Here is a 24,339-nt window from a genome sequence, read left to right as displayed (position 1 = left end):
ACTTCGATGGCTTTAATTGAAATTACAGAAGAAATTACCAATGCTATAGATAATAAAAAATGTGCGGCAGCAGTTTTTATGGATCTAACTAAAGCATTTGACACAATTAATCACAATATTTTAATCAAAAAACTAGAACGATATGGCATCAGAGGGTTAGTCTTAAACTGGATAAGAAGTTATCTAATGAACAGGAAACAATACGTGAAGGTAGGCGAACACACCTCTACAACGCTAAATATATCCTGTGGTGTACCTCAGGGATCAATACTAGGACCTAAATTATTCAATCTATATATAAATGACATTTGTAAAGTTACAAAAGATTTAAAGTTAGTATTATTTGCGGATGATACAACAGCGTTTTGTTCAGGAGAGAACACACAGAAGATACTACAAATAATAACAGAAGAAATTAACAAATTAAAAAGATGGTTTGACAAAAACAGACTATCGTTGAATCTCAGTAAAACTAAAATAATGCTATTTGGTAACAGTAGAAGAGAAAGTCAAACACAAATACAAATAGACGGAATAGAAATTGAAAGAGTAAATGAAACCAAATTTCTAGGTATAATGATTGATGATAAATTGAACTGGAAATCTCACGTAAAAAATATACAACATAAAGTAGCAAGAAACACGTCAATAATGAATAAAGCAAAACATGTTCTAGACAAAAAATCACTTCATATTCTCTACTGCTCACTAGTGTTACCATATCTGAGTTATTGTGCAGAAATATGGGGAAATAATTACAAAAGTACACTTCATTCATTAACGGTGTTACAAAAAAGATCAGTTAGAATAATACATAATGTTGGATATAGAGAACACACAAATCCTTTATTTATTGAATCAAAGATTCTGAAATTCTACGACATAGTGAATTTGCAAACAGCTAAAATTATACACAAAGCAAACTATAACCTGCTACCCAAGAATATACAACAATTCTTCTCAAAAAAAGAGGAGAAATATAATCTTAGGGAGAAATGTAATTTAAAACATTTGTATGCACGTACAACACTTAAGACCTTCAGTATATCAGTATGTGGAATTAAATTATGGAATGGATTAAGCAAAGCAATCAAACAATGTACTAATATGATCCACTTCAAGAAACTCTTCAAACTTAAAGTGTTTACAAAGTACAAAGAAGAAGAACCATGATAAACATTCTGAATTTATTTAACTCATCCATTCTTTCATTCTTTCACTCACAAAATAATCTTACTTATTTCAACATATGAAATGTAACTTACTTCACCAATTATTATTTATTTACTTATTTTATTGTGATTACTTATGGAGTATATTGTGAATAAATTGAGAACAGGAAGTGAACAAAAGTTTTAGCAACTGTTATGTAAAAGAAAAGGGGTAGGATTAAATAAGCTCTGCTTCTTCCTACTCCTTTTCGAACATGTTGAAAAGAGAAACTGGAGATTGTGATGTATCATGTTGTATACTTGCATGTTCGAAATAAACTCAAACTGAACTGAACTGAACTGAATTTCGTTTTCGCTACCTGCCTCCACACTACAACCATCCGTTTCAATACATTCGTAATCTGTTGAATCGCTTAAGCCGCTGAAATCTGAGTCTGAATCCGAGCTAATAGCTTGCTGTTCTTTCTGCCATGTTTGTTTGTGTTGGCTTCACTATGTGACGTCACAGGAAAATGGACGGGTGTTTATAACGATGGTTAAAATCAGGCACTTTGAAGCTTTTTTTAGGGATATTGCATGATGGGTAAAATTTAAAAAAAAACTTCGAAAAATATAATAAGCCACTGGGAACTGATTTTTAATGGTTTTAACCATTCTGAAATTGTGATAATGTTCCCCTTTAAAGGGGAACTGCACTTTATTGGGGATTTTGCCTATCATTCACCATCATTATATTTTTTGGGGGGCATATTAAAGATGATAAAACGCTTGGAAGATGCGGCTAATGGGAATCACCATTGTAGCATTCAAAGCCCTATAAATTCAAAACTCTGCATTAACGTTTTGTACACATATAGTGCAAGTCTATATATAATGTAGTAACAGACACATTCATAACAATATGTAATATGTACAATATTTACCGTATTTTTGTCATTTTAATCACTGCCGGAACTAATTCTTAGGCACATTTATTTCCGTGTCCATAGCAACGCACGTCTGACTTACAGTGTGTTCCTAATTCCGGATACAAAACGCTTGTGTGTGTTCTAATCATGCCAGACTTGGTAACAAACAACATAGACGACTATTTTTGGACAAATTAGGATTCACCACCTTATACTTTTGAATCTGAATTTATGGAGAATTAACTACTTCTTTTAGAAGCCAGTACGAAGGAAGAGTGAGAAATGTTGGAGCAGACGGAAGCCGAGAGAGTGAGGAGAAAGTGAATCGAAATGTGGAACTTTGAACTGTTGTTTGGTGCATACTCGTAAATTAACGCTAGAAAAAGTCAGCTAAAAGTGGAGGTAATGGGATTCACTCTATTCCAGGAAGTGTTCAAAAAAACATCCAAATACGTTTATCAACATTTTATGTACATGCTGTAAGTAGATGTGTAGTGTGGTAACAGGCACATTCATAATATGTAATATTTACGTATTTTGCTTATTCTAAACATACGGCGGCGTATTAATTTCACAGTCGCATTACCCTGTTCGCTATTTCATTCAACTACTACTACTACTCCTGGCAGACTTGATGAGGGCCAACGACTACTACTTTCGGACAAATGATGAGCCAGAACTTTATTTTTTTGAGTCTGAGTATACGAAGGATGAGTTACGAGTTTACAAGTTGAGTGATAAGCAGTTCCAGCTCTAATAAAACACTAAGCGTAATGCAGCAGTATTGCTTAGTGCTAATCAAGAAATACAAACTATAAACGTAATAAAACAAATCACTTACTGTACAATGTCTCCTCTCAGGGGGGACTGATGGGATGTTCATATATTTCCGTTTAGATGAATAATCATAATATTCCACAGGTAGAAAAAAAAACAAAAGCATTTTTTCGTGTCTTTCTCTTAGAGGTGGGAATCTTTGGGCACCTCAGGATTCAATTACGATTTAGGAGCTCCGATTCGACTAAAAATCGATTATTGATGTATCTTAAATGTATGTATATTATTGCAGTTTTACATTTATTTTCTCTTGACTAAATAAGCGTTTATCAATTGCAACTTTTAAAAATAGTGCTTTTGTAGTAAAAGAGCTGCTAGTATCTCTCATTGAGGTGGGTCTTTGCAGTTAGCCAAATTTTATAACTGTCTGCATTACTTTATTTACAATAAATGTATCGATTATTGGCGTTTACTGATCAATTTTACAATCATTCGTGTCCAATTTGTGATGCATCTAAAAATCTATTATTTCCTTATTATTTTCCTACCTCTACTTTCTTGCCATCTCTGGTTAAATGTCAAAGTTGACCAACTTCTCGGGTTATGACCACAACATTTAAGTGAGATGCATGATTTATAATCTAGAAATTTACTTTCACCAGCTCAGTTTGTCAAAGGCTGCATAAGCTATACCTCTCTGTGATCGCGGCGCCACTAAAGTAGTTATTTGGCGTTAGGGCTTATGATAACAAAATCGCTAATACTTGGTTAATATTCAGGTCACAAGATGTTAATGAAGTATTGTTTGGCGGTTTTGGGATGTTTTTTCACCTTTTGAAGGGTACTGGAAAAACTGGAAAATTGATCTTGAAAGTCCTTAAAGTGCTTGAATTTGGCCATGGAAAAGGTGTACGAACCCTGCTTAAGGAGTGCATGACAAAAAAATAATAGAGAACCCCTGCTATAAGTCTAAAATATATATTTTTAACAATCTCGATTTTGTCACAACCACAATTTTCTTATCAGGTAGATGTGCTGTACTTTGGTCTTATCTAATAAAGGAAATATTCTGATTTGCAATTTTAAAGTGTGGTTGTTCTTAGTTGCCATTCTTAGCCATCCTCCCACACTTCTCTTTTGAAATCTTTCTTCTAGCTTTGTTCCTGTATTCTTTGCAGGCTATCAACATTTTTAGGTAAAAATTATTTGTTAGATATTTCAGCAGTGTCTTGACAGCCATAGTCTGCAGTATTGTTTTCTGATAGTCATGCTCTTCAGATACAGAGCCAGAGGGAGACAAGCGTCTTGTAGTCAAGGACCGGAGGCGTGCGAGGAAGGAGAGGCGCTCTACTGGCGTCATTCAGCCGGGTGGAGAGGTGAGAAATCTTCTCATGTATACACACAGAACAGAGCACACAGCTACTTTAAGGCTTACTGTATTTTACAATGCATCTGGTAAGACTTTGTTTACATTTATGTTACAGCCTTATTATTAATGGAATTATTTTTTCCCCTCAACATTATACAGTTTTTCTTTTTGATTTTTACAAATGTATTAAGAATAGAACATTTTCTTAACATCACATCTGCATCAGTATTCTCAGCCTTTTGAACTCAGGTGTTTCCACTGATCCTCTTTAACATGCTTATACGGCTTTGTTTGATTGAATATGATTTAGAAAGGGACACATCTGTCTATAGAATGTCCAACAGTTGACAGTCTATTACAGAACTGTGACTTCCGTACCAAAGTTGAACAACAATGAATAAAAAAACTAAAACTTTCTAGCATGACAAAAGACAGCACAATATATGTTTGGCAAAAATATTGACGGCACCTCTGCTCCCCTTTGAGAAAAGCGATGCATGTTTTCATGATGGAGTCTCCAGAAGTGTCCAATAAGACAACAAAGAATCACTAGCTTTGTCACTAGTCATCTTTATAAATAAAACAAATCTGGAGGTGTCTTAATGCTATGTAAATAATTGCTAGGTTAGCATCACTGTGCTCTCCTGCTATGTCCTCTTATTCTCTGGTTCACCAGCTGTGTATTAGGTATGTTTCAGAGTTACAATGCCATCTGAGTTGTAACGACAAGCTACATTCACAGACTTCCGTCCATCCATTTTCTACCGCTTCTGCCGTTCAGGGTCACAGACAGTTACATTTTAATGTGTTCATGAGCATTAACCCTTTTAAAGGGGATCTGCAATTTTTTGAAATTTTGCCTATCATTCACAATCATTATGAGAGACAAAAACACACTTATTTGTTTCCCTTTTGCAGAGCAATGCACTTCTGTTATCTGGCAACAAATGTGTGTTCCTACTTCCGGAAACAAAAGGGTGTGTGTTTTAATTATGGCATACTTGGTAATAGACGGCAAAGACGACTATTTTTGGACAAATGAGGGTTCATAACCTTATCTTTTTGAAACGGAATATATGGAGTATGAACTGTTGGTTATAGAAGCCAGCACGAACAGAAGGTGAAACTTTGGTGCAGACGGAAACCAAGAGAGTGAGGTCTGTGTGATTTGGTCACGCTGCAAATGACTTTGAGCCACGTGATGTTGAAAAAAATGGATTGCTTACCCAAATCAACTGGAAACTTCCCCGGCCAGCTGGACCAAACGGGGAAAAAAAGGTGCAGTTCCCCTTTAACGGGGCGTTTTTTTCAACTTGCTCAGTTATATTTTTCAAACCCAAAAATATAACAAGAACCCCACCGGGTAGCTCATTTTACCATTAGTTCTTTAACAGAACATATGTTTTATAAAGTTATTGTTTCACAATTATTTATTACATTGGATAAAAATTGCTTGTCGGTCCAAGGAATTTGTCAGGCGTTCAGGGTTATACATAGCAGGGAGTGAGTGGAAACACACAGCTTTTAAAGGGACTTTTTGCAACATTTTCCCAGATGCCGAGAGGGCGCCAACTTTCCAATGTATTTTACACAGTATATCCTGCCCTCTCACAACTTCTCGTACGTAATTACGTACGTACGTAACACCTACACACACATTAACTTTAGGTGTTGTTAGCTAATAATAGCAATTTGGAAAGCTAGCATTAGCTGTCACTGAATGTACTTTCTATCATAACATATCATTGCAACAATGTAATTTCCCCATTGAGAGGTCTATTGGTCTCCTATATTGTTTTGTTGCTTCTCTTGGATTGCTTTTGTATGTGTGCACATGCACTCTGTGCGTACGTGTTGAGACCGGGTGAGTGACCGCCGTAAACACCAATCATTTTATTTGAGCTGGTAAAATTGCCATTACATAAACTTTGTAATTGTGAAAAATATAGACAATTGTCAAGCAAATGTGTTCTGTTAAACCACTAATGGTAACATAAGCTAGCCAGTGGTGTTCTTGTTATATTTTTTGTTTTGAAAAATGTTACTGTGAGGAAGTTGCAAACCGAACCTTTTACAATTTGCAGTCAAGTTATTGTTATGATTGAATATACACTAATGATAGCTAACGCTAGCCATCCAAATCGCTATCATTAGCTGACAACACAAAATGACTGTTACGTACAGGTTTAGTTATTTAATTATGTGCTGAAGCCGTAAGAGGGCGGGTATATGATGCTTACTGATAGATTATCACTCTAGACATCTGCATAAAAGTTGCAAACAGCCTTGAAAATATTAGTACAACATTTTGTGTCGCTAACAGTCAAATTTGTTGTTTCAGAATGAAGAAGACAACGCTCATTTTGATGATCACAACAGCAACTCTGAACTCAAGTGAGTTTAAAAAGTACATTGTTACTGCATTTATGGGAATGTTTTATATTTTTTTCCAAGATGTCCATTATGTGGTGATCATTCTGGGCAGTGTAACAATTATACACTCACTAAACATTTCTTAGTGACAGTATTTATTCTGTGTCAGGACTAAGGATGGGAGTTTATAAGATTCAATTTTCGACTTTGCTTAACGATTTGATTCTCTATCAATTCTCTTATCCATTTTCATTTAGAAAAGAGTATAAAAAAACAGGTTGATTAGCATCTACTTTGTATTGTTGAGCAGAAATGTGTATACACACCCAACGTGAGGTCTTTTTTCTAGTATTTGGTAGAGATAAAAGTTTGGTATCAGAGGACCTCAGGATCCGCAAGGGATAATACGATAAAAACATGTTAGATAAGAAGGCGCAAGGCCATTAAGACATTTAAAAAGTAATAAAATATATGAAAAAATATGGATAGAAACAAGGGGTGTCCCAATACAACTTTTCACTTCCAATATGATTTGTGTTATTATTCTATTATTATTTTGTAGTGAGGAGTGAAATTATTCAAAATAAAAAACATTAACCTACTAACTGCCTGGCTATTACTAACTGACTTATGATGTCTTTTGTTAAGTGGAGTGGTAATTATTATTTTTTTGTCAGCACCTAGTGGCCATGGAAACTTTTATGTGTAAATAATGTGCAAGTATAATTATATGATACTGGTTTATATTGACTAATGTACCATACTGTTTTAGACTGCATTATTGTTCTATTAAGGACATTTAATACGTATATCTAACTTGTGTGGTATTGCGTACTTAGGCTTTTTACTAGCTTCTAGCACTTATTAGCCTATTCCTGGAGCCTAACATGTTTACATTTTGTAATGGCTTGGCTAAAATACAGGAAAAGACCAAAGTTATTGGAAGACATTTAGACGTTAACTGGCAGTCTAGCTTTGCACAAGTAAACACACTGCTAGACTACTTGTATCGGAGATTTTAGATGCAAGCTGATATCATCCCATACTTGTTTTTTTTGCTGATATCGAACTGATATCCACGTCGATATATCAGATCGGACATTGCCACAAATTAGCTAATCGCCTTTGTTAGATACTAAAATATATGAAAACACAATATAAATACAAATATGCACAAATGCAGGAAAACTATGTCAACAAACAAAAAGTTGTCCGCCGTCCAAGGGCGTCGACATAAATAGCTTCAACTCTATATAAATATGCTCCTTTGTATTTGATGTTTCTGTGCAGTTCCAGTGGATTAGGAGACGGTGATTACAGGATGGTACGTGTCTGAGCACCGCCTACATACACACTCACACACATTCCTGAAAAAAAGTGTTATTGCTGACATTCGTACATTTCTGGTTTTAAAAATGACGCAAGCTGCTGATTGGCTGGATCATCTGCTACATTATTTGCGTGAATCTTTTCACCTCAGAACAGGTGTTCCCAGCTCTGACTCAGTGTTTTTTTCCAGCTTTACTTTCAAGTCCTGCAGCAGAACTTGGCACTGAAGGACAAACTGCAGGAGATGGAACTGCTGCTCAGTCAAAATAAAGTGGAGATGGAGAAACTCCGACAGGTTGGCTTTTTTTACTTGGAAAAATACATAAAATGTGATGTGAACTTCTTAGCTGAAGTAAAGGCTCAACAAACTATGGAATGATTGAAGATTGTATAATATAAAATACAAACAATCAATGTTTGTGTGTGACAGAATAATGAGAGCAGCACAGAAAGACCTGCCTTGTTGGAGCTGGAGAGATTTGTGAGTCTGTTCTATTACAACATTTGCTGTAAACTAAACTGCGTTTGTAAAATACAGCATATCCTTGATTTTCAAAAATACATATTTTAAACAGTTATTACATAAATCATTATATTTAGAAACAAAATATGTACGTTATATAGATACAATAAATATAAAATATAATTTTTGTTTAATTTACTCATTGTAGTACATTTGAGTGTGTGTGTGTGTGTATATATATATATATATATATATATATATATATATATATATATATATATATATATATAAATTTCAATATTTTTAGATACATATTGAAATGATCATTTATTAAATTGCACTTTTTGTGTAATTTGTGTACATTATCTAAGCAGTTGTCTAATTTCCCAGGCGTGACCGTTAATTTCCTCAAACTACTGTTATTATTAGAAACATCTCATAGAGCATTACCTGTTTACGACCTTCTAAATACGTTTTTTTAACATAATTATCCCTCTAAACTCGGGCTGTCAATGTTAATGTGTTAGCGCATGTGATTAATAAAAAAAATATTGCGTTATCATAAATTGTTGAAGATTAATCACCTTTACCCGGAAGACGTGTGCATTGGTATGCGGTCCGGGATCGAGATGAGAAAACAGAACTTTAGATATAACTGAGGTGACTTGTTGGTATTGCAACGACAAACGTTCTTATCATCGGCGCACATAAAGTTTAAAATACCATCCTAAAGCAAAACACGTACTTAAGGAAGCGCCGCTAGCATGAATGCTACATCGACAACAAGCAGAGGAGAAGGTTATGCAAGCACTTTACCTGCGTCAATGTTGTCAACAAATACCACAGATGCCTTTGCAAAATGGACAGTCACCACATGAAAGCCACTTAACATCTGTGAAGACCAAGTCCTGCAAGAAGATGCCATTCATATCGCCAAAGCTGATCTGTCGTACAATACTTTGGAGAGGCACAATTACAAAAAGGATAAACTTGGCAACTGATTTAAAAGTATTCCAGCCCCAATGAGCCACAACTGTGCGAGGTAATTACATCAACTACTACACTGTTCATTAGGGATATATAAATAAATATATGTAGATATGTGTGCGCGTGCGTGTGCATATATGTGTGTGTGTGTGTGTGTGTGTGTGTGTGTGTGTGTGTGTGTGTGTGTGTGTGTGTGCGTGTGCGTGTGTATGTATATATATATATATATATATATGTGTATATATATGTGTGTATGTGTATATATGTATATATATGTATGTATATACCGGTATATGTATGTGTGTATGTATGTATGTATGTATGTACATATCAATCAAAGTTTATTTATATAGCCCTAAATCACGGGTATCTCAAAGGGCTGCACAAGCCACAACGACATCTTCGGCTCAGATCCCACATCAGGGCAAGAATAAACTCAACCCAATGGGATACAATGAGAAACCTTGGAGGGGACCACAGATGTGGGGTTGTCAAATGTTCAGGTGGTATTATTAAATAGATGTCAGTGTCAGCAGGACCGATAATCAGCATTTCCGTTTTCTTAGCGTTGAGTTGCAAAAAGTTAGCGGACATCCATTGTCACGCCTCCAGGTGACTACAATCCGGCTGAGGTTGCTGAGGTAGTTAAAAAGCTCCTCAGTGGCAAGGCCAAGGGGCGTTGCCACTGGATAAGATCCGCCCGGAGTTCCTTAAGGCTCTGGATGCTGTGGGGCTGTCTTGGTTGACAAGACTCTGCAGCATCACGGGACATTGGAGGCGGTACCTCTGGATTGGCAGACCGGGGTGGTTGTTCCTCTCTTTAAGAAGGGGAACCGGAGGGTGTGTTCCAAATATCGTGGGATCACACTCCTCAGCCTTCCCGGTAAGGTCTATTCAGGTGTACTGGAGAGGGGGCTACACCGGCTAGTCGAACCTCGGATTCAGGAGGAACAGTGTGGTTTTCGTCCTGGTCGTGGAACTGTGGACCAGCTCTATACTCTCGGCAGGGTCCTTGAGGGTGCATGGGAGTTTGCCCAACCAGTCTACATGTGTTTTGTGGACTTGGAGAAGGCATTCGACCGTGTCCCTCTGGAAGTCCTGTGGGGAGTGCTCAGAGAGTATGGGGTATCGGACTGTCTGATTGTGGCGGTCCACTCCCTGTATGATCAGTGTCAGAGCTTGGTCCGCATTGCTGGCAGTAAGTCTGACATGTTTCCAGTGAGGGTTGGACTCCGCCAAGGCTGCCCTTTGTCACCAATTCTGTTCATAACTTTTAAGGACAGAATTTCTAGGCGCAGTCAGGGCGTTGAGGGGATCCGGTTTGGTGGCTGCAGGATTAGGTCTCTGCTTTTTGCAGATGATGTGGTCCTGATGGCTTCATCTGGCCAGGATCTTCAGCTCTCACTGGATCGGTTTGCAGCTGAGTGTGAAGCGAATGGGATGAGAATCAGCACCTCCAAGTCCGAGTCCATGATTCTCGCTCAGAAAAGGGTGGGGTGCCATCTCCGGGTTGGGGAGTAGACCCTGCCCCAAGTAGAGGAGTTCAAGTACCTCGGAGTCTTGTTCACGAGTGAGGGAAGAGTAGATCGTGAGATCGACAGGCGGATCGGTGCGGCGTCTTCAGTAATGCGGACGCTGTATCGATCCGTTGTGGTGGAGAAGGAGCTGAGCTCTAAATTTTCTGGTCGATCTACGTTCCCATCCTCACCTATGGTTATGACCCAAAGGACAAGATCACAGGTACAAGCGGCCAAAATGAGTTTGGGTGGCGGGGGCTCTCCCTTAGAGATAGGGTGAGAAGCTCTGCCATCCGGGAGGAGCTCAAAGTATTATTTGCTTGCATAATGATATTTTTTTTCAATCAGATTATTCACACTCCAAACCTGATTAATCACTAGTTATTTGCTTGCATAAATCAAATTTGCAAAAGATAATACCCCAATATTTGGGTACAAATTCAATTTAGTAGTCAGAATGTCATAGAGAAACGTTTTTTAAATGTTTTACTGAACTGCAAGTCATTCATTTACGCAAAACTTGGTGAAATTAAGTATAGTAAAAATTAAGTGCACATTTTGAAATTCTGCAGTTTGCAATGATCATGCAAACAAGGTAGTTACTAATCGATAATAACACTCATAAACAACTAAACATACTGCACCATTTACTCTTTAGTTTAAACAGTTGTTGAAACAAACAAGCTTGTTTATATTTTTCAGGTGACAATGCTGATCTCTTTTTTTTGTAAATTGCGACCCCAGCTTGTTGTGATTAATACAGATGTCCAACATTCTCCAAGAAGCAAAAATAAATTCACATTTAGTCTGTAGTTGCTCTTCTTTGTGTAGTACAGTTTATCTTTTTGCCTCTTCAAGGCACGACAGATCAGCTGTGGTGATATGAATGATATCTTCTTGCAGGACTTGGTCTTAATAGGTGTTAGATGTCCTGCCTGCGGTGGCTGTCCGTTTAGCAAAGGCATATTTTTAACTGTGCTACTTTTGTTGACAATGAATCAGTCAAGTTTGCCAGCGTAGCGTTCTCCTCTGCTTGTTGTCAATGTAGCTTGCACTGATGCTAGCATGTAATTATCAGTGCAGCAGCACCAGCTGACTGGCAGCAGCCGTCAATGCTCGCTGAGGACGGTGACTGCTGCGTGCTTTTACCTCAGTGTCTCCAATATACCCGGGAAAAGTCATTAGATTTGTAGCTAGTAGCTGTTTACAAAAGAAATCGCCAAGAGGATTGACAAAACTGTCGGCGCCATTCTCTGTGTTTTGCTTTAAGATAGTATTTTAAACCTGATGTGTGCCCATGATAAAAACGTTTGTCGCTGCAATATCAAGTTACCTCAGTTTTTTTGCCGCCTCTCATCGTGATCACAGACTGTGTAACAAATGCACGTGTCAAGCCTTAACCCGAAAGTGATTATTTATCAGTCATAGTTGATAATGCAATAATGTATTTTTAATAATCACATGCGTTAATGCATTAAGGTTGACAGCCCCCATATATATGTGTAAATATATATATATATATATTATGTGGTACCTGATTCTCACCAAGACACAGGATTGGTTTTGCAGCAAGCCGAAAAGGGCATTTATTGTACAAGTCTTTTTAGGAAGGGCGGGGTGTGGAATCAGCAAACTTGAAGTGTCCATTAATAAACATAAATATCTCCCATCTGGGGCTCTGTCCTTCACACAGCACACTTCTTTAAAGGTCAAAGGTCATTGCCTATCAAACAAGAGAAACACAACATAAGTAAAACATTTCACCAGTAATGTCTTTAGTGGGGAAATAGTGGATGTCTCACTTACCGCCTGATGCACCTGCCTTGACACAGAGGAGAGCCAGACCTGAATGAGGCAGAGTTAAGTAGGGTTTGTAGCTGGGCCCCACCTGGCCGCACAGCTGGTGGCACTTCAGGCTGATTGAGCAGGTACAGGGGAATGTACCGCCCCTCGATGATGCGGCCAAGGCTGGGGCGTTGTCTTCCTTGTTCCACTCTGCCTCCATTCCCTGGCTCCTCCCCTGTGAGGTGCCTACCTGTCAGGCGGTGCTTGAGTGAGACTCCACAATATATATATATATATATATATATATATATATATATATATATATATATATATACCATTCATCCATTTTCTACCGCTTGTCCCTTTCGGGGTTGCAGGGGGTGCTGGAGCCTATCTCAGCTGCATTCGGGCGGTAGGCGGGGTACACCTATGCATACATATACATATTTATAGATACATTATATATATATATATATATATATATATATATATATATATATATATATATATATATATATAATGTTTATATGTATGTATATACTTTATGTATGTGTGTATGTATGGTAAAACATTTATATAATTAAAAAAAAAATGGTAGAAAGCAAAAAAGTGTAATTTAAGGAGAAAAAGTTCGAAGCTGATAATTTTTAACAGCATCTGCACGAGTATGTTTAAAAAAATATACAGTAAAACTTTTTAAGTGCATCTTTGGTAATAAAAGTTAGGACACCTCAGTTTTATTAATGTACATATTGCCGTACCGCTCTCACTTTTTCATGTTTAATTTTCAGGAGAAGTTGGCCCTCCACAGGAAAGCAGTAGAACTGGAAGACGAGCTGAAGGTTGTGACTCAGTTTTTGTCAGTTCACTGCAATAAGTGTGTACTTATACTTCCTGAGTGTGTGAATATTAATAGATTGTATATTGATTGCAATATTGATTATTACTCATGCAGCATGTTATCATTTTGACCACTAGAGTTAATTTTTACTTCTTTATTTTTCATTTGTAGGGATGTAAGGGAATAATGCAGTATTTTGGTTTCAAAATGCTAGTAGTAATGCCGTGGTATGTGACAGTATCAAACGAGAACTTGGAGTACTTCCGTCAATGTAGTTTTTTTCCAGCACTATGAAATGGGCTGTTCCGAGAAGTAAACTACATATCCCAAGATCCCTTGCGCAGTGTGGGGAGCAGAGTCGAGAACCTCCTGCAAAGTTTAAATCAGAAGTATAGACACAAAACCGATAAAGGTCTGATGAATGAGTGAACAAACAGTTATTTCCTTTTGGTGTAAATCAAAAACGGCAAGAAAAGCTGTGTCCACAACTAAGAATACGAGTACCGTAGTTGGCCACTTGATGCCAACACCCAAAAAATATCCTTGATGTGAAACCAAGAAGCCAGCCAGCCCAAACATATATTTGTGACGCATTTACATTATTAAAAGTTAAATTGTCAGTTAACCTTCTGTAAATCAGCATTCTCCCAACTTATACAAAAATGTCCACTGAAGAGGACGATGCTTCTCAGGAAGTTAAATGTTGAAAGACACTAAACTGAACATTGTTTTACACTTGTTAAACTGGATGTTTATATTGTCACTTTAAAGACACTCAACTAAAGTTACTTGATACACTGTGTTCCCGCAGTATTCTTTGTAAAAAAAGACAAAGAATACTGCGACTTGTTTGTCGTAATAACTATGATTAAAACGTGTGCATTGTTAGTGTTCAATTACAGTAAGAATGTTTATCCTTAACATTCCTGCCACTTCATTTTAAACACGATGGAAACATTTACTCGGCCTTTATTTTTTTGGACAATACCACAATAATATCGTACTTAAAGCTGTGACGATATCGTACTATGAATTTTTGGTATCGTTAAATCCCTACTAATTCGGCAAATAGTAAAAACTTTGACTGGTTTATCGTATAATTGGTGAATTAGCATGTATAATAACACATGATCAACAGTTGGCTTTACTTCCATACGTGGTGTTCTATATATTTAATTTAAAATCAGTATTGTTCTAATATGTTCAAGTCGAAATCAATAGTGTTCTAATATGTTCAAGTATTTTTTTCAACATGTGTTTATTTAATTTTTTTGACACACAGTTGACAGAAATACAATACAATCCATATCAAATGTTCCTTCCACGCCCACCTCCTGTCCAGCTCTCCTCAGATAGGGTCACTCCTAAATCCACCTCCCATAGTGACCTAATGGAATACAGAGACTCAAGGCGTGAATGAAAAATGTTGGTTATAAATACATGTAATTGATCCTTTTAAAGTTGGAAGCGATGTCAGAAACACATTTAAAACTGTCAGTTGGTAATTTTGTAAACCAAGGGAAGGTATCACGGTCAAAACTGCGGATCTGTAGATATCTAAAAAATTTATTATATCTAAAAAAGTGTTGCTTAGGGAGTGAAAATGTATTGCAAAGTAAAAATGATTACAAAGTTGCTGAAAAAAAGCAAACATTTTGTTAATGTATAAATCTTTAATGTTACTGATACCCAGACTTGACCATTTGAAAAAAGGCACTAAAGGAGGGGAAAGCATGTTTAGAACTGAACCCAAATTCTAAATGAGGTTTTTACGATTGGATTTGTTGTAAAAGTGAAAGTAGATGAGTGAATGAGAGTGAACCAGAGCTCTAAGAGATACTGGGTTAGTTGAGTTAGACTCCATAAACAGCCATAATGGAGGGGAGCTGAAAAGCTACATATTGCAGCCATTATTTAAGTATTTGAATGTTGGTTTTCCAGTAGTAAAACCTAAAATTTGGTAGTGCTAATCCTACCGACAATTGCAAATAGTTTATGTAACCTGTGAGTCTTTTTATTCCAAAGTAAGTCCAAAATCTCACTTTCTAGTTTACGAAAGGAGGACGAAGGGAGAAAAAGAGTTATGCGATAGTCGCGGAAGAACATTCCTTTTAACTGAGTTGACACAAGCCACTAGATAAATTAAGGAGCAACGATCAAAATCTCCCTGAATTCTGGACAACAGCGGAACAAAGTTGGCTTTACAAAGCTCTGCAAGCGTATTTGTGACCAGGCCACCCAAGTATGTGAAACTTTGCGAGGCAATTTTAAAGGGAAAATTGTGCAGAGGATATTTCTTAGCGGCAGAATTTATCGGAAATATTTCACTTTTACCCAAGTTCAATTTGTAACCAGACACTCCAAAATCTTGGAGAGTACTTAAGGCAGCCGGATCGAGAGGCAGATGTCTGAGAGATAAGAAGGTCATCTGCGTAGAGAGAGACTTGAGAGAGAGACTGTCTACATATGCCCATGATAGGCAAATTAGTGTGAAGCACTATTGACAGAGGCTTAATGGCAAGAGCAAAAAGCAATGGACTCCAAGGACAACCCTGCCGTGTAGAACAAAAGAGGGGAAAGTATTGGGATTTAATATTATTCATGAATAAAGGAGCCTAATCCATTAGATAAAACTGTTACCAACACCAAATCTCTCCAGGACATAAAATAAATAATTCCACTCCACTCAGTGAAATGCTTTTCCGGCATCCTTAGATATCACTTGTTTGTGGGTGATGGAGGCAGGCACACTGTAAATACAGTATAATAAAAAGAAGTCACAGATAATGAAAGTAGTGTCTATTTTGAATGGAACCGGTTTGATCTGCATTAATATTAGAAGGGAGAATATTATTATTTAAAGGGGAACATTATCACCAGACCTATGTAAGCGTCAATATATACCTTGATGTTGCAGAAAAAAGACCATATATTTTTTAACCGATTTCCGAACTCTAAATGGGTGAATTTTGGCGAAAAAAACGCCTTTCTAATATTCGGTCTCAGAGCGATGACGTCACAATGTGACGTCGCATCGGGAAGCAATCCGCCATTTTCTCAAACACCGAGTCAAATCAGCTCTGTTATTTTCCGTTTTTTTCGACTGTTTTCCGTACCTTGGAGACATCATGCCTCGTCGGTGTGTTGTCGGAGGGTGTAACAACACGAACAGGGACGGATTCAAGTTGCACCAGTGGCCCAAAGATGCGAAAGTGGCAAGAAAATGGACGTTTGTTCCGCACACTTTACCGACGAAAGCTATGCTACGACAGAGATGGCAAGAATGTGTGGATATCCTGCGACACTCAAAGCAGATGCATTTCCAACGATAAAGTCAAAGAAATCTGCCGCCAGACCCCCATTGAATCTGCCGGAGTGTGTGAGCAATTCAGGGACAAAGGACCTCGCTAGCAGTTTGTTCCCGCAGACGAGCGAGCTAAACCCCCTGGATGTCTTGGCTCACACCGTCCCTTATGCCACCGAAGATGATCAAGAGAAGAATATCGACCCTAGCTTCCCTGGCCTGCTGACATGAGGGTATGTCTCCAGAATATATTAATTGATGAAAACTGGGCTGTCTGCACTCTCAAAGTGCATGTTGTTGCCAAATGTGTTTCATATGCTGTAAACCTAGTTCATAGTTGTTAGTTTCCTTTAATGCCAAACAAACACATACCAATCGTTGGTTAGAAAGCGATCGCCGAATTCGTCCTCGCTTTCTCCCGTGTCGCTGGCTGTCGTGTCGTTTTCGTCGGTTTCGCTTGCATACGGTTCAAACCGATATGGCTCAATGGCTTCAGTTTCTTCTTCAATTTCGTTTTCGCTACCTGCCTCCACACTACAACCATCCGTTTCAATACATGCGTAATCTGTTGAATCGCTTAAGCCGCTGAAATCCGAGTCTGAATCCGAGCTAATGTCGCTATATCTTGCTGTTCTTTCCGCCATGTTTGTTTGTGTTGGCTTCACTATGTGACGTCACAGGAAAATGGACGGGTGGTTAAAATGAGGCACTTTGAAGCTTTTTTTAGGGATATTGCGTGATGGGTAAAATTTTGAAAAAAACTTCGAAAAATATAATAAGCCACTGGGAACTGATTTTTAATGGTTTTAACCATTCTGAAATTGTGATAATGTTCCCCTTTAAAGTCCACATTTAACAGGCTAATAGGAGGATACGAAATGCTCGACAAAGGATCCTTGCCTTTTTTTAAGAGGAGAGAAATTGAAGCTTGGTTGAGGGAGCGGCCAGATTCAAACGATTCATTGTACATGTCCAATAAAAATTTTGAAAAATTTGGGAGTATAATCATCTGGTACTGGGGATTTTCTATTTTGTAGTGATGACACTGCAACAATTCCGCAAAAGTAACTGGTCTCTCTTAACTCCACTGCAACGGACTGATCAACCAAGGGGATGTTCAGATGGCAAACAAATATCACAGGAGTCGAACATTGAAAATACCTCAAATGTTCAAGTCTAAATCAATAGTGTTCAATATGTTGAAGTCTAAATCAATTCTCTTCTCTCTCTCTCGTTCTCTCACCCCCCCCCAACCCCCCGAAGGTTCTGGGAGACCTGAAAGCAGACAACCAGAGGCTGAAGGATGAGAACGCTGCCCTCATTCGAGTCATCAGCAAACTGTCCCGATGAACACTAAAAAAAGGGCATAAAAGGGTAACAATTGAACAGACTTTCAGGACTGTTGCAGATTTACTGTAAGCTAAAATGCACCTTTTTGTGGACTCCTCAATTCCACTTTTATATTCACTTTTATTCTTATTTTTTTAAACTGGAATATTTTAAGGCATTCTCGTTCCTTGTTTTGTATAAAATGTGTGCTATGAAACTAAAAGCCATGCAAAGTTTGGATGTCAGAAAGGGTGAAGAAATAAAAAAAAAGTGCAGTTTGTGACCAGCAAAAGAAGAAATGTGCCAAATTGAATGCATGTTGAAAGGCCAGTGTGTCTGAAGACGCACCACGCGTGTACATCATGTTCAGTAAACCTATGTAACATGTTCATTAACATATGTAACATGTTCATTAATGCAGTACTTCTCAAATAGTGTGGCAGGGCCCCCTGGAGTGGCGCGTTTGTCCCCGGGGAACATGTTTTATCAGTAGCATGGTTCAAACCTGCCTTCATAAAGTTGTGCACTACAAAACATGCTCAGTGTAGCCAATAAACTTGACTTCATGTTGATTTATCTTTTTTTTTTTAATCAGCACAAATTGTTGCATTAGTTTTTGTTTTGTATGGTAAAGTGTTTCATATTATGAGTTAATGTTGCTGATCAATTTTATTGACGTTCTTTTGGGGACTCTGTAGATTTTTTTTTTAGTTTAATAAGGATTTAATTTTTTTTTAAATCTAAATCTTTTTGATGCACATTAAATGTAGTCTGTTACAGACTAAAGGTTATTTATTTATTGTAAATTGATTTATATTTCTTTCATTGTTTTTTGTTATCTTTAAAGGTTAAGGATACAATGTTATTTAGTGGTGTACTTAACAATTTTATAGACAAATGGTACTATTTGTAGTCCCGACAGACAATGTTTTCTTCTTCCTAGTTTAAGATAAAGACATTGCATTCCTTCTATAAGTCAGCATGTAAGCATTTGTTGAGCTTGCACAGAAAATAATTGAGAAGCACTGCATTAATGTAGCATGTTCATTAATGCAACATGTTAATGCATGTGACGTGTTCATTAATGTAACATGTTTGTACAAATTACATGTTCATTATTGTAACATGTTAACGCATGTGACATGTTCATTAACATATAACATTCATTAACGCATGTAACATGTTAACATAGGAGACCCGAGAGCGACAAGCGGTAGAAAATAGGTGGAGTGAAATGTTCATTAATGAACATGTTTTTTAACATACTACATGTGACATGTTCATCAACGTGGGTGACACGTTCTTTAACGAATGTAACATGTTCTTTAACGAATGTAACAGGTCCATTCATGTAACATGTTCATAAATGTAACATGTTCTTTAATGAAATGACATGTTCATTAATATAACATGTTTATTAATGTAGGTTACATGTTCTTTAACATATGTAACATGTTCTTTTACATACAAACCCCGTTTCCATATGAGTTGGGAAATTGTGTTAGATGTAAATATAAACGGAATACAATGATTTGCAAATCCTTTTCAACCCATGTTCAGTTGAATATAATGTTCAAACTGATAAAAAAAAAAAATGTTTGCAAATCATTAACTTTAGAATTTGATGCCAGCAACACGTGACAAAGAAGTTGGGAAAGGTGGCAATAAATACTGATAAAGTTGAGGAATGCTCATCAAACACTTATTTGGAACATCCCACAGGTGTGCAGGCTAATTGGGAACAGGTGGGTGCCATGATTGGGTATAAAAGTAGATTCCATGAAATGCTCAGTCATTCACAAACAAGGACAGGGTGAGGTTCACCACTTTGTCAACAAATGCGTGAGCAAATTGTTGAACAGTTTAAGAAAAACCTTTCTCAACCAGCTATTGCAAGGAATTTAGGGATTTCACCATCTACGGTCCGTAATATCATCAAAGGGTCAGAGAATCTGGAGAAATCACTGCACGTAAGCAGCTAACCCTGTGACCTTCGATCCCTCAGGCTCTACTGCATCAACAAGCGACATCAGTGTGTAAAGGATATCACCACATGGGCTCAGGAACACTTCAGAAACCCACTGTCAGTAACTACAGTTGGTCGCTTCATCTGTAAGTGCAAGTTAAAACTCCTATGCAAGGCGAAAACCGTTTATCAACAACACCCAGAAATGCCGTCGGCTTCGCTGGGCCTGAGCTCATCTAAGGTGGATTGATACAAAGTGGAAAAGTGTTCTGTGGTCTGACGAGTTCACATTTCAAATTGTTTTTGGGAACTGTGGACATCGTGTCCTCCGGACCAAAGAGCAAAAGAACCATCCGGATTGTTTAAGGTGCAAAGTTGAAAAGGCAGCATCTGTGATGGTATAGGGGTGTATTAGTGCCCAAGACATGGGTAACTTACACATCTGTGAAGGCGCCATTAATGCTGAAAGCATACTTGCCAACCCTCCCGGATTTTCCGGGAGACTCCCGAAATTCAGCGCCTCTCCCGAAAACCTACCGGGACAAATTTTCTCCCGAAATTCAGGCGGACTCAGGTCCATGCGGACCTGAGTCCGCTAACCCACAATATAAACAGCGTACCTGTCCAATCACGTTATAACTGTAGAATGATGGAGGGCGAGTTTTTGGTTTCTTATGTGGGTTTATTGTTAGGCAGTTTCATTAACGTCCTCCCAGCGCGGTAACAACACACAACAGCAGTCACGTTTTCGTCTACCGTAAAGCAGTTCGTCTGCCGTAAACAGCAATGTTGTGACACTCTTAAACAGGACAATACTGCCATCTAGTGCCTTTGATGAAAGCACTTTTGTGAAGAGGGTGTTCAGCATGGTTCGAAAAATAGTGACAGAGAATAGAACAAGGTTGGACAATTCAACCCTTAACTAAACAATACTTGAATGTTATGTGTGTGTATATGTGTAAATAAATGAACACTGAAATTCAAGTATTTATTATATATATATATATATATATAATAAATATATATTTATAGCTAGAATTCACTGAAAGTCAAGTATTTCTTATATACATGTATATATATATATATATATATATGAAATACTTGACTTAGTATTTCGTCAAGTATTTCCTATATATATATATATAAGAAATACTTGACTTGGTGAATTCTAGCTGTAAATATACTCCTCCCCTCTTAACCACGCCCCCCCTCCCTCCCGAAATCGGAGGTCTCAAGGTTGGCAAGTATGGCTGAAAGGTACATACAGGTTTTGGAGCAACATATGTTGCCATCCAAGCAACGTTACCATGGACGCCCCTGCTTATTTCAGCAAGACAATGCCAAGCCACATGTTACATCAACGTGGCTTCATAGTAAAAGAGTGTGGGTACCAGACTGGCCTGCCTGTAGTCCAGACCTGTCTCCCATTGAAAATGTGTGGCGCATTATGAAGCCTAAAATACCACAACGGAGACCCCGGACTTTTGAACAACTTAAGCTGTACATCAAGCAAGAATGGGAAAGAATTCCACCTGAGAAGCTTAAAAAATGTGTCTCCTCAGTTCCCAAACGTTTACTGAGTGTTGTTAAAAGGAAAGGCCATATAACACAGTGGTGAACATGCCCTTTCCCAACTACTTTGGCACGTGTTGCAGCCATGAAATTCTAAGTTAATTATTATTTGCAAAAAAAAAAAAAAGTTTGAGTTTGAACATCAAATATCTTGTCTTTGTAGTGCATTCACTTGAATATGGGTTGAAAATGATTTGCAAATCATTGTATTCTGTTTATATTTACATCTAACGCAATTTCCCAACTCATGGAAACGGGGTTTGTATTTAATATGTTCATAAACGCATGTGACATGTTCGTTAACATATGTGACATGTTTATTATTGTAACATGTTACATGTTATTTATTGTAAACATGTTCTTTAACGGATGTAACATGTTCATTATTGTAACATGTCCATTGACATGTTCATTAATATGTATTTCATATTCATTAACTTATGTGGCATGTACATTAATGTATGTTTATTGTATTTCATATCATGTTCATATTTTTTGGACTTGTGACCTGTTAAAGCAAAGATTTCAGTAAAGTTCAGTCCCTTGTTAAAATCCACGCAAGACAATAATGCGGTTGCAATGATTCTATTTTTGTTATAGCAATTGCAAATGTAACATTCAGAACATTTACTGTCTGTTGCCAAAAAAGCTGAAAATATCAAGCGATTCACTCGCCAAATACATGACGTTTTTAGAATTGTACTTTTATGTATACAGCTGTGAAATGTGTTGTTACAAGTTAAAGCACACGTTAAAGGCGTATTTGTGCAGATTTTATTGACTAATGGGAACGATCACAAATGATGACGTCAGATCGTGTACAACCCGCCAGCGTGCCAGTGACTTCATAGAAACTATACAATATGAAGAAATGTACGGCGCAAGGATACAACATGAAGAAATGTACGGCGGAGGGATACACTATGAAGAAATGTGCGGCGGAGGGATACAACATGAAGAAATGAACGGCGGAGGGATACAATATGACGAAATGAACGGCGGAGGGATACAACATGACAAAATGAACGGCGGAGGGCTACAATATGACGAAATGAACGGCGCAGGGATACATCATGACAAGGTAACAAGGCTCTACATCCACATGATCTGGTACAGTACAAGTTAAATTAGGCCGTGTTACCGCCCACTTGTTTCTATCAGTACTTTTACTACATAGTACTGCAGTCTGACTGTTGAGGTTCCAGCGGCTGATGGCGACATAAGCAGCAGTCAAAATGTGTACTTAGTTCCCAAGTATGCACATGTTTTTTGCAATTATTTTCCAAAAAAACTTACTGGGAATGCCTCTTCTTCTGGTTGGCTCCTGACTGAGCCGCCACTATTTCAAGTTAGTCCCTCCCCTTTCGCGACGTATACAACATAGCTACGTCTGAAGATGACACGTGACATAAATTGTGTCTCATAATCTTTTTGTTTGTTCTCTTTTGAGTTCATATTATGTGCGTGTAACTGTTTTAACAGTCAAAATGCGAAGTGTGGGGAGCGACCAACATGAATTAATGGCAGCCAAGGAACAAACAATAACGGAAGTGGACTTGACTAGCAGGTAAATATTGCAATGGTTACTTCCGGTTAGTGAACGACAGTAATACAGTAGCTTGTCGAAAGTTGCACACTCAGGAACTAAGTAGATTCTTCCACAATGTAAGTTTCTATTCTACAAGCATGAAGTTAGCAAAAGTGTGTTGCAGGGGGAACATGAACATTAAGGCAGAAGCGTAACAATGCCGACGCAAAATGACAAAACAATGAAACCGTTTAGCAATAAGGCCTTGAGGCTTTTTTTTCTCCCAATTAACATTCACCAACTTCCGAAGCAGTTATTCTTCTCATGTAAGTGGGGTTCAAGTGGGCTGCAGATGTTTGCAAAGTCAGCCCTTAAGTCCAAGCAGGAAGTGACAAGCGTAGAAAGTAGCGATAACAATAAGGCAGCTGGACAAGTCGAGCAGTGAATACTTAGGTTACACAACAGTGATACAACTACACCCAAAGTTGATTGTACACTTGCTTTCCCACATGTACTTCATTCTGGGAGGAAGACAGCATCGTGGGAATAAAGATGGCGGACATTAGAGGAGAACAATGTTCTGCTACTGATGCTGATGGAAGAGGAATGTGAAATATATGACCGTAAAAAAAAAAAACAGAAGGCCGAAATGGTGGACTGCAGGTATTTGGGCGTATGGACAGATGCTTTCATTCGCCGCCCTCTTTTCCAAAAAGGCCTCGTTTTAGTCTTTCCAGTCTTTCTTGATGTTGAGGTTCCACTCCCAGCTCAGGTGGTCGTGCTTGTCGTCGTCGGTGAACTTGGATTTGATGACATAGTTGCCTCGCGCCAACACGCCCTTTGGGGTCTCCTCCACCGTGGTCAGAAAGTCGTAGGCGGCAGGGCGAGGTCCGTAGCTACCCACCATGTAGTCGGACTTGTCAACTGTGGACAAAGACAAACGTATTTAGCTTCACATCTAATCGAGTTTTGTGTAGACCAGGGGTCGGCAACCTTTACCACTCAAAGAGCCATTTTGACCAGTTTCACAAATTAAAGAAAACAATGGGAGCGACAAAAATCTTTTGAAATTTAAAATGAAATACCACTGCATACAAATTTTTTTTTTTTGCTTTGTGC

The 24,339-nt window shown here is 37.9% G+C and overlaps 2 protein-coding genes across 2 annotated transcripts in view; one reads left to right on the top strand and one right to left on the bottom strand.

Moving 5' to 3' along the window:
• Positions 1-18,453, top strand: part of ppp1r12c (protein phosphatase 1, regulatory subunit 12C) — a 43,825-nt gene extending 25,372 nt beyond the window's left edge. The window contains exons 14-20 of the mRNA XM_061977108.2: positions 4,136-4,233; positions 6,568-6,620; positions 7,890-7,923; positions 8,119-8,223; positions 8,359-8,409; positions 13,472-13,522; positions 18,089-18,453. Coding sequence (XP_061833092.1) covers positions 4,136-4,233; positions 6,568-6,620; positions 7,890-7,923; positions 8,119-8,223; positions 8,359-8,409; positions 13,472-13,522; positions 18,089-18,175 — 479 coding nt within the window. The 3' untranslated portion in view covers positions 18,176-18,453. The remainder of the gene's footprint in view (positions 1-4,135; positions 4,234-6,567; positions 6,621-7,889; positions 7,924-8,118; positions 8,224-8,358; positions 8,410-13,471; positions 13,523-18,088) is intronic.
• Positions 18,454-22,452: 3,999 nt separating this feature from the next.
• Positions 22,453-24,339, bottom strand: part of LOC133617240 (rho GDP-dissociation inhibitor 1-like) — a 45,246-nt gene continuing 43,359 nt past the window's right edge. The window contains exon 6 of the mRNA XM_061977107.2: positions 22,453-24,144. Within this exon, the coding sequence (XP_061833091.1) occupies positions 23,945-24,144 (200 nt within the window). The 3' untranslated portion in view covers positions 22,453-23,944. The remainder of the gene's footprint in view (positions 24,145-24,339) is intronic.

Source organism: Nerophis lumbriciformis, linkage group LG16, assembly GCF_033978685.3.
Source record: "Nerophis lumbriciformis linkage group LG16, RoL_Nlum_v2.1, whole genome shotgun sequence".
Taxonomy (NCBI): domain Eukaryota; kingdom Metazoa; phylum Chordata; class Actinopteri; order Syngnathiformes; family Syngnathidae; genus Nerophis; species Nerophis lumbriciformis.
The sequence above is the reverse complement of the archived record's forward strand: the minus strand, read 5'-3'. Positions and strand labels throughout refer to the sequence as shown.